General features: G+C 36.2%; 1 protein-coding gene across 1 annotated transcript in view; it reads right to left on the bottom strand.

Annotated features, from left to right (window-relative positions):
* The window catches only part of DACH1 (dachshund family transcription factor 1), a 146639-nt gene that overhangs the window by 1647 nt on the left and 133060 nt on the right, over positions 1 to 11932 (bottom strand). Inside the window, exons 8-10 of the mRNA XM_009323530.1 lie at positions 7380 to 7527; positions 2918 to 3061; positions 2386 to 2454 (exon numbers count right to left, since the gene is read on the bottom strand). Of these exons, the coding sequence (XP_009321805.1) occupies positions 2386 to 2454; positions 2918 to 3061; positions 7380 to 7527 (361 nt within the window). The remainder of the gene's footprint in view (positions 1 to 2385; positions 2455 to 2917; positions 3062 to 7379; positions 7528 to 11932) is intronic.

Below are 11932 nucleotides of genomic sequence, written 5' to 3'. Positions count from 1 at the left end.
AGCCATTGACAAAAGCTGGAATTGGAGTGAGGAGGAAGAAACTAGGAGGAACTGGGACACGGAGATACAGGAGTAACAGGGATACGTGCTAAAGGGGACACAGACAAAAGGGAGTTTACGGTGAAAGGGAATCCTCCTTCCAGTATTGGAAGTGAACACAAAGAGTCCTGACACTTAGCATTAACTCATCTGCCATTAACTATTTCTTGAACTATTTCTGAAACCTGTCAGCCTCAAATGGCTGGTTCACAACGACAATAAGCTCCTACAGTTACATTTTTATTGTAGGGTTACATATCGTGGTAGATCTAAAAGTTCTCAACTGTTGTAAACAATTAAACGATAAGAAATTGCAACTCTATTTCTTGCTTCTTTTTTCCTTTTTTTTCTTTAAAAAAACCCCTATTTTAATTATATGTTAAGACTGCAAAGTAGAGACAGGAAATGTCAGAATTAAGGTTGCCTTTGCAATGACATCCAATATCACAATCAGAATATATTATGGTCCAGTCTTTAATTAAATAATCATCTGTGGGTTGTTTTTTTTTCCTTGCACCACCTTGGATAGATGAATCAAGGAAAGGTCATCATTACTGAGAATGTTGCTTCTAAGTCCTTGATTTCATTTGTTGCAGAAATGGATATATATGAAATGAGCATAAGTAAGCAGAGGATGCTGGAAAAGGATGGATAATCGTGGTTAAAAAGCTGAAGTGCTGTTCCTGTGTAGTTTGGGATAAGTCCTTTAGAATACATACTTCCAAAATACTCAGTAATTATGTGTTGCTCATTTTATAAATATCCAGCTTGGTATCTCAGCCCATAAATGAAACTGAATTCAACAGGAACACTGATTTTAAATACACTGAATACATTAGCCAAAAATGCAAAGTATCCTGAAAAAATAGGTCCTAGCTACTCAAAAGTTAAGCAGTTTGTCACCTTAATCTTTCTGTGACTCTATTTCCCAGCTTTCAAATGGGAATATTATAACAGGAATGCTCTAAAGATAAAGTAATTAATGTTTGTAAAGAGCTCAGATACTGCAGTGATCAGTGTAATAGAATGGCCTGCCAAGAAATTAGAAGTCTGTCTTTGCACCAAACAAAATAACAAAATGACTGGATTATAACAAAGTGACATAATGACTGGATTCTTACTGAATTAATTATGTCAAATGGTGCTTTGAATAAGGCATACATTTTATGGGAAGGAAAGTAGGATTCTGGAATAACAAACCTCATAACATGTACCCACTTCCCAGGCAACATTTAATCTGGCATACTCCAACTTCTGAGTTACTGACTTTGCAGACATAACTTGCTTTAAATCTAAATGTTTTTGTTTGTATACATGTGTTTGTCCTACATAAGAACTTACTGCCTCATTTGTATTTGTTTATATGCTCAATACATTAAAAGCTTGTTGACTTTTTATTCTGTTGTTAAAGCCTCCTTGTGGCACACCAGTAACAACTCTTTAGGAGTTAGAAAAAGTGATTAAATAACACACAGAAGATGTCAAATGATACTGTTAAGATGATTGACTTCGAAATGCAAAATAAAGGCAATTGAGAGTGATTACTGGAGCTAATCATTTTAGGCTTGCCTCTGAAAAATGCACCTTCATTTACAATTGAAAACAAATGCTATTTTTACTGTTTAGTATTCATGTAGGTAGATTTAGCCTGTTGACTAGAGAAGACATTATAACATAAATACTATCTTAAAAATTTGCTCTTTACTAATATCTTGGTGTTTGCAATATATATATACACATTTAGATTCACAGGGGAAGTAATATGGTTCTCTTTAGTATTTCTCATATAATTTTACTCAGCAGATTTGTTTTATTAAAATGTAAATAATGGGATATGGTAAATGAAAAATCCAAGAGGGGAATAAACAGATTATTTATCGTTAATGCTCAGAGTAGCTTATTGAAACATACCTTTGAGTAACTGCCGCTGAATATTAGCTATGAAATTTTCATCATGACTTGAATGTTACCCATTAGGTTTAGCCATTTGTATAGTTAAAAGGCTCAAAATGTTTCGAATATGCCTTTAAAAACATTGTTATCTCAAATTTAACCATAGATATTCACAAAAACTGCATTCAGCGTGTCTGAGATTCAACCCAATATTGCTTCAAATTAATTATTCTTCTTTAATTGTGCTGTATAAACAGAAATGACCTATTAATTTAAAGAAAATCTATCAGACAGAATGTATTCTCTCTTATAAACAAGCAAGATGAACTTGACCTTGTTTGAACTTGTTTTGATGTGGCCCAGATGGTAGGCTACATGCTTGAATAGCAGTCTAAAGCTGAGGAAAAACTCATATAGCAAGATCTAGATTTATAGCCTTTTGCAAATTCCTACCTTGTATTGTCCTTTCAGCATCTGTTCTGCCCCCGCTGCGGTCAGCTTCTATCTCTGGGGTCAGAGAGTCTAGAAACATAGAAAGGTAAGACTGACACATATTTCATTTGATTCTTATAGCCCTTTTTACAACCTGTTACTCCAATGCTGAATTACAATACAATCAACCTTTGTCAGTTTTTTTAATGTTGAACAATGACTGGAGGCCAGGACAATTTTTTGTTAGACTAGGAAGATTAATGAGTAATAGATTTTTCAAGCATAAAGGGGGGAAGAGAAAGAAGAAGAAAAAAAAATTGACTTCTCAAGCTAATAATATAAAATTGTCCTAGTTTGGACATTCTGTCTAGTGAGTTTATTTGCACATACTATATAAAGTAAGAAAACAATAAAGAGAGACGCATCACTTGAATGAAGGAAAGAGATTTTCTTTTTTTTTCCCCTCCTATCATGTTATAAATTTTCAATGTAACAAGCTTCTTTTGGCACGTAAATTGAAAATTAATGACAGAGGCAAAAATTGGTTTCTTACCATTTAGGACCCTGAGACTATCTGTTGAAGCTGCCTGTTTCAGTGTCTGTTCTGCTTGCTCCCGTCGTTTAGTCTCAAATTCAAGTGCTTCCTGCAATTTCCTCTTTGCCTTCTTTTCCTTCTTTAGCCTTTTCTGAATTATTGCTAGGAAAAAAGAAAATCAGTGTGCTCAGATTCGGATCTGAAACTTGGCTACATGATTACCTCTTAAGAGTTCCGAGAAACGCTACAACTGCAACAGTTCATATAAATTGATTAATTATACAATACCAATTTAAATTACTTGAAGTTTGCTGGAATCACACTGAGATACTCTAAGAGCTACTGTTCTATACCATGGTATTGAAAACTGTGGTTGATATTCAGCTATAGCATATATTTTTTCTTAATAAACAGATGAGAATCTGTGAATGTCCAAATCAGAAAACCTTGGAACCGGCAATGAAATGTACTTTTTGCATCATCTGACGTAGATACGCCTCTGTCTCTGGAGGTGCGGTGTTTTTTCGGGATTAAGTCCACCATTTTGTTATTGCCCGTAGCACACACTTAGTATACACACAGGGATGAAGTTCTCGCCGGCCTGCCTGCCTGCAGCTTCTCCCCCACAAGAGGGAGCTCCGGTTGCTTGGGTGCCCGGGCTGCAGGAGGAGCTCAGCCCCCACCCTGCTGTGGTCCTCATTCCTTAGGGAGAGGCCCTGAGGTTTCTAACTCCCCTCCAAGCTGCTGCTTCCTGCAAGCCATCCCACCTGTTGGTGCCCGGTCTCTTCCCCATATTTATTTCTTATCCACATTTCCCTCTGTCTTTCCCTTTTCTCTTGCTCTCTGTCGGCTCCCGTCCCATCAGCCAACTCATCTTGAAGAACTCATAGCAAATCCTTTACGGTGCTGGATCCCCCAGCCAAGTAAGTATTACTTCGCTTTGTCAAATGTGAGGGAAAACATTAGGAAGGGAAGGAGTATTTTAAAATTAAGCATTAGAATATCCTAATTTAGAAAAATGTTCTCCTTGTATTTCCTCAGTTCAAATTTTACAAGGAAAAGGATTGCAAGATCAGGAAGAAACTTCATCACAATTTTCTTTTCTATGTTACCAGTGACTTACAACCACAAAAGTAAGACTTGCATGATCCCTAACTGAAGGAACGTATCACAGGTTACATTCCTGATGGAAAAGGATAATGTGAACAATTTTTCTACTCAATAAAAGCCAAAGTGAGCCTCTAAAGAAATCATGTAAAGTCGTAGAGCATACCACTATCTCCCCCACCACACACCAACCCTTCTTACATAGCACTTTTAGGGTTTTCAGGGGTATGCATGTAAGCTTTTTTCTCGTAAGACCTTCCTGGATAACCTTTTCCTGGAGAGTCTGTTATTTTGACACTAACTAAAAAATGATCTACTAAAGTACTCACTAAAGAGTTCTTTACACACATTAGGAGAATTATCCTTACCAAAACCAGATACTAGGTGATACTAGGTTTGACTGCCAAGATCTATCTAGCCCTGTATCTCACTCCAAAGCAACCTCTGGTACATGCCTAGGGATGAATGCTGGAAAAGGTAAAAATATACTTCCACCAGTTCATACTCCCCATTTCCAGTAGTCTGTGATGGTGGTATCTTTCTCAAAATGCAAATAATGAAACTTTTAAAGGGAACTGTCATTGTTATTACTATTTAATTTATATGTTAAGAATAACCACTTTTTGGGTGATCTTGGATATTTTGCGTTGCTATACAGAACTGTTGAGACACAAAATGAATATAAGCACATTCCCTGTAGTCAGAAGAGCTACATAATTTACATCCAAGACACTGGAATTTTGGTTTTCTCATTTTGTATAGTACCAACTACTTTACAGGCTAATTAGCTTATACTATCAAAGAACATCTAGTATCTATACAAAGGCTAAACTAAATACATTTTGAATCATTGCACGGTTTTAATGTTTTCATTATAAGTACTTTGAAAGTGATTGCAATAAATGAGAAGGAAACATATGTTGCTTTCTGAATTAAAATGTCATCATGGCTGACACATTGTAGATGTGACTACAGCAGTCAGAGCCAGAATTAGCAAGCCCTTACTGTGTAGCTGCTCACAGAAGAGATATTATCCTACTTTCACCAGTTGATGAGACACATCCTACAGCCTTAGGAATCACTAATTGGAATATTTACAAAGAAGGAAGGAAACAGTATAGTAAATAAGCGAGCAGCTCTGTAGAACATACAGTAGCAGCAGTGAATTTAATGTTCCAAAAAAAGGCAAAAATATTCAGATGTAGCCACTAAAGAAAAAGATATTTGACTTGTGTTAACATGGCAAGCGAGAGAGACATGTTGCCTAACGCTGAAGATCCCATTCACCTAATGGGTTTTGACCTGTATGTGACACAGTGACTCGTGTTTCTATGCTGTAGCTTTTAAGTGTATTTCAGTTTTTTCATATGGTATCTCTTAAATTAACAGGGATTTGGTACACTTTTCCCATCTTGCTTATGCTTCCATTAAGACATGTGAAACTTTCTTTAAGACATGACACTTGCTATCTGGAAAACTAATAGTAGGTAAAGCCTCCTATGTATTTTTCTACCTTTAATTGAAGAGTAAATTCTCACAATAATTAGAATCTGGCCTTATTTTTTCTCTCCTACTTGGATGTGTTCATTTTAAAGAATCTGTTACCTTTGTTTCTTTTGTACAGAAGTGTCCACTAGCAGAGATAGCCATCCTCATTATATTTGCTTTGCTGCATACCACCATTAAGTGTTCAAATCCATTCCTCTTTGGTCTGACATTTTTACCAGTGCAACGTCATCATTAGAGGAATACATACAAAAAAGCAGGTAATGCATCATGCTGAAAATAACATTGTCAATTATTTCAGTACCCTGAACAAAATAAGGGACTATCCCATGCTCTTTCCTGACATACACCTTTGAGTGAAATTATTTGGCTTAATTTTAACTGCTCAAAACATATGTGTCTATTCCAGCCTAGTCAACTATCTTCCGTCTGGAGTTAAAGGGAAGCGAAAGAAGTCTTCACAGTGTAATTGACCCCACCCACCTGTCTGAGAACAGGATGTACGAATCTCTTTCTTTATTGACCAGAAAGGCAACTTAAATTAACTTAAATGAGGTGCTTAACTTTTAGATGGCAAAACTCAAGGTCAGATGGGTCCCCTCCAACCTTTTCTATTGTGCATGTGATTGCCTTACTCTAAAAAGGAATATATATTTGAGCAGTTGTGAGACACAGAGGTAGAAGGATGTGAAGAATAACCAAGCGCTTTTACAACACTACTTTAAAAGTATAAGTAGTGCAACTGTACTGAGCAAAATAGGCCAGTTGTGGACAAAGGGATGATTCACTGCACAGCTGTGATAATTGTTAATAGTAATTGTCTTTAAAAATGTACTCTCAAAAGTTAAAAAAGGGAAATTAATGATGTGACAGTCCTACCCTTTAATGGGTCAAGGCATGAAAGAGGATTACACTGTGTACTTACCGCTAGCATGTTAGCTAAAGGTATAATGATACTGGTTATGAATCCAAGTGTTCTCAGGATTCCCTATTTAGCCGGTTGCCAGAAAATTAAACTGGACAAGAAGAGACTTATAACTCTAGCCCTGCAAAAATACATATCTGACTTGTCATGGTCTGTGTTAGACAGCAAGTGAGCCCCAGAGGTTAACTGTCCCTTGCAAAGTAATTAGACACTATTAAAGGGCAAGACATACATATACAGAAAAATGGACCCATAAAGAAAGATGGAAACATGCTCGTAATGCAAACAGATAATACAAATCACTATAAACTGCCTTACCTTTACTATCAATGAAATTATTTAAAAATCTTTAACATATATATGCTTTACAGTGGACTGATGTTAATGTTTGAAATGCTACTAATGCTGCTGCCTTATCAAGAAGAACCTTAACTGTTCCTTCTACAAACATGTGTTTGATCTACTATGCATTATAAAGGGCTTATATATTAGTATTATCTTTATATTTATTACATATGGTTTGCCTAAATATGCAGTATATGACCTTAGCACAGAAGAACAGAAACAAGAGTTCCTAAAACCTTGCAGATTCTTAAATTTGATACAAAATGTCTTTGTATTAAGTAGCTATCCTTTTTCATAATGATCACAACCTGCCAAAGTCCATAACAGCACCTATGGTATTTATAATTGTGTTGTGTATTACTGATGTAACAAGTAATATTCAAGAAAAACGTTGAGAAAAAGGGAGATCCTTGTTCTAAGTCTCATGAAGACCCTATGCAGAATCAAGCAGGCTGTAAAACTTCCTGCATTGCAGTCAGCCTGGACATAACATGAGGTAAGGGGGAAAAGTTTTGATCAAACACAGGTGTTTGATAAAAAATTAGGTTTCCTAAGGAAATAAATTACAAGGTGTTTATGTCTGCTTAATTAAGATACCTCTGTTCTTCTGCTCCACAGCCAACTGTTTTTCAAGTGTTTCCCTCAGTTCTCGTTCCCTGAAGAGCTCCATCTTCAGCTCTGTCTTTTCCAGTTGGACCTGTTTCTCTTGAGCTCTGGCATTGTCTATAGCAACCTTTAGTAGACCCTGTTCAAAGATAAAGTTGGATAATGTTTGAAGAATGTTAGAACAGCTGACATAATAAATAACTTGGGTTATTTTTCCTTGATTAGTCATGTGAGATTTTACGAATTAAATAATCCTGTTACTGGGTCAAAGCCTCCCAATTATCAACAGCAAATTTTTACTGGAATTAATTTTAACAGGTGGGCAAAAATCTGTAAAAAGCCGGGAGTCAAGTTTTCCCAGAAAACGCAAACTCACCTTTGACTGTGCATATAACTAATGTGAAAAAGTTATAGGGATAGGTTTATTCTTTGTAACAGATAGAAGAGACAAGCCTACATCAGGCACTTGCCTGTGACCAAACCAAAAAGCTGTCCCATTGAAAAAGAACTGGCAGTCTCGCATTCACATCATCCACAGAATGGCAAATTCAATCTCTAGCACAACTCAAGCCAATGGAAATTACCAAAGGGAGAAAGGCTCTTTTAAAGGCTTGCCATTTTGCTCCTTATTGTTGGTAATCATTACTATTTTCAAATATTTTCATATTTCATAGAGTTTCCAAGGAAGATAGCGTTACTGGGATGCTAAGGAGAGGACAGTCACAAAGCAGGAAGATATCTCTGTTTTGAAAAGTCCGTTCCCTGACCTTCTACAATTGTTATCTCACACCAGAGAAAAAAACGCAATCACCTCTCAATTTCTTGACCTGGGATGGTTGAAATAAACTCTACCTTTTTTTTATTGTTATTGTATCAGGAAATAATGATTCAGCCTATTCTAAACTTCGCTTGAGAATTTCAACTTCACAATTCCTTCTTTTTTGCAAGGAAACGGGAAGATCACGGCACAGCTAATAACTAGATAGTTAGGACACTGAGATAGGGTATGAAAAAGACGAGGAGAAACAGAATTGAAATAAATGAACATGGAAAGAGGAAAGATTTCCTTTTCCATTTTCCAGAAGCCTGGCCATCAGGCTCTTAGGTCTACACCTGACTCTCTCCTCTTGAAGGTATCATAATAGAGTAGATAATTAAGCATGGATATGCATATATGAACCTCGATGGATACGAACCTAACTCTTCTGTATCCTAGGCAAGTCTCCTGACAACTTAACTGTAGAGATAATTTGACCCAACAGAGATTTAATTACTGATATAAAGCAAAACAATGCCAACAAGAGAGACTGAAGAGTACTCCCCAGTAGCTCTGCTAGGGAAGCATTCAGCTAAGAGATAAAAGGTGTGTGAAGACCTGGTTTCAGAACAACCACACTACAGACATGAAATCATGTCCCCCAACTCCCAACTAAGCTTCCTCACCTCTCAGGCTCACTTCCTAAATTGGATTCTGGGTTGCATGTTTTTTCACTAAAATTTTGAAATATCTCCAAAAAGGAATGGAAAAAGAAGCCAGCATGATGATACTTGAGAAATGGAAAAAATATTTTTCATGAGTGTTACTCTGCACATTTATCCCACTAGTCTTCCCAATGTCAATGCCTACTTTGAAATTTCTGTCCTTCAAACTCCTCTTTTAAGTCTGTTTCCAGAGCTTGTTATTTTCAGTACTCCTCATCCTCATTCTTAACAAAATTGTTGCCTCACATGTTGTCTCTTTCAGAGCTTAATTGCTCTATTACAAGTCCACAGGAACTGAAAGAACTCAACACCTTCCGACTGCAAGGCCCAGATGGACACCAAAATGATATACACTACATAAGTATAGAACCACATTTGAAAATATCTAACAATGGTAACACAACAAATGTGCTTACAAATATGTTTAAATTTTTAGCAGTTTTCCTTAAAAGAACCAAATGCTATTCTAAAATAGCTAAAACACAAAGGTATTTTGTGTGGAATGTTAAACCTGGATGACTACTAAAGAAAACCACAGAAAGCTAAACATAAAGCTCTAGACATATGCAAAGTAAAACGGAATTTGAAATATTTGTAAAGCCTTTCCAATCTATTTTTAAAAAAGTTAATATCCGCCTGAATTCTGTTCCCTTCCCCCACCATATTCTCCTACATTTACAACCATTGTAAACTATGTTTTCTATACAGTATGCATTTGAAATAGTAAGAAATTGAAGTAGGAGTTGTTTATCAATACCTGCTTCTGGCTTACGCTTAAACTCTAGAATATTTTAATCTCCTCCAATTCATCACTTACTGGAACATGTGATTTATCCAAATCACTAATAAACCAGATCAAGTGAAATTACATGAAAAGTATTTGTTGATGAAAAGTGTATTGTCAAGTAAGTTTAAAGCCGCAAACTCTCTCCTCCCAAATTCTTACAATCCATCTTGTTTAACAATAAAATCGAGCTGCTAAAGCAACTGCCATCTTTACTCAATTCAACTACATTCATGTACATGTTTCTTCTTCATCAGGAACAAACAATTAGTAACAAATGAAAGAGATCATTACATCAAGTGCCCTTTTAGATCACCCCAATTAAAACTTTAGTTTAGCTGTATTTTAATTCTAAGATACCAAATTCTAATTTTCTGCTCTGATTGCTCTTGTTGACTTATCTTTGAAAGATGTATTCTCAGTGCAAAGCCTAGAGATTATTTAGCAAGATGCCAATGTTGGCACCACTTAATGTGTTGATTGGTTGTATTATCAGTAGCAGTTTAAAATAAATTACTATTAAACTATTATTGTCCTTGGCTGACAAAACACAATATTTTGGTGTTCTTTAAATATGAAACAATCATTATGAATAAACATGGAGAATAATGCTAGAGTGTAACACTGATATGTGTAATTTTATATTAAGAATTGCTGCAAAGTACGAAGCTGCTAAAAGCATATTACATTTTCTATTGAATTTCTACACCACACTTCCTCCCCCAACCTTTCCTTTTTTTATACTTGCTAACATAGCTAATGGTAATACATTACCTATTGCTGCTGATTATGTCTGAAAAATATTAGCTTTTTGGAGCCAAGACCCACTAGGGACTACTTATAAGCTACACAAAATTAAGTTTCATTTTTAGAAGTTAAATCAGTGCACATCAGTAGGCGTCCAATGTGAAAAAAATCTGCACTAGAGCCAAACTGATGCATATGCAAAAGTGCTGTTGCTGCCAATGACAGCTCTAATGCAAAAATACTGGAAACGTTCAATATCTCCCTGTATTCAATGCAGAAAGGGGTGAGAAAAACAACTAAAAAGTGCAGCATCTAAAAATCATCAGTGCCCCTTGGAACAGGAATAGCAATTTCAGAGTTGCATGAAATTCTATTAATTCTCCCAGTGGATCAGCTGTAAAAGATTATACAAAATACAGTATGTCCAACTTGTATTTGCTATGGCTAATCCTCTAACCTGATATTAAATCAATATGCTGCCAATGACAATGGGAAATGCAGTGCAACACAGGACATTAACAAAAAGAAAATATTTCCCTTTAGGGAAGGTCAGACGTTAGGGAGGCTGGATAATGATAATTGTAGCGAACATGCTCAGGTTCCAGATTTGTTTTTAATACAGCATGGCTCTATCTGGAGCCAGACTTTAAACATGGTGTGCCATTCTTCCCCTCAGTGTCACTGTTAAAATTTTTTTTTTATTTCAATGTAATGTCAAAACTGGACATTTTTCCCCTGAGATTTATAGATCATTCCAATTTGTTTTTTGTGTTTTGTTTTTTTTTTTTTTTCCTTTAATGCACTTGTTTTAGTATTTTCCACTGATAAATTCTTCAGAAATGTCCCAAGTTAAGTTGATATATGGTTGATGTTTCTTCCCATTCTCCAATGTATCCAAAACCACCATTATGTTAGGGCAGACTACTGACCCTATAGAAATTAAACATATATCAAAACTCAACTCAGCCTTAAAGCCAGTATTACACATCATTATTTTTAAAAAATACAAATAATGTGTTGCCTATTTTGAAAGGGGTCGGGGGAAGGTAGAAGCTCTTTCTTATCACATAGATAGCTATGTGTACAGTGTGTTCCACCTAACATAATTTAGTTAGCTACACAGTTATATGTGACATCAAAATGGCTTACTACTTAGTCCGATGGTCTATCTAGAAGATCACATCCTCTTTCCAACAACCGCCCACAGTGAGTGAAAAAGGAAAACTAGAAGAACGAGGCATGCACACAGTGAAGCTTTCCTAGTCAAACCTCCTAGCTTCCAGAGATTTGTAGCTCAGGGGCTTCCACTGGCGGCAAACTTTTTATCAGGGCCTGTTGCGACAGGATAAGGAGGAATGGTTTTAAACTAAAGGAGGGTGGATTTAGACTAGATATAAGGAAGACATTTTTTACGCTGAGGGTGGTGAAACACTGACACAGGTTGCCCAGAGAGGTGGTGGATGCCCCATCCCTGGAAACATTCAGGGTCAGGTTGGACGGGGCTCTGAGCAACCTGATCTAGTTGAAGATG

This window comes from Pygoscelis adeliae, unplaced genomic scaffold (genome assembly GCF_000699105.1).
Source record: "Pygoscelis adeliae isolate BGI_AS28 unplaced genomic scaffold, ASM69910v1 Scaffold44, whole genome shotgun sequence".
Taxonomy (NCBI): domain Eukaryota; kingdom Metazoa; phylum Chordata; class Aves; order Sphenisciformes; family Spheniscidae; genus Pygoscelis; species Pygoscelis adeliae.
The sequence above is the reverse complement of the archived record's forward strand: the minus strand, read 5'-3'. Positions and strand labels throughout refer to the sequence as shown.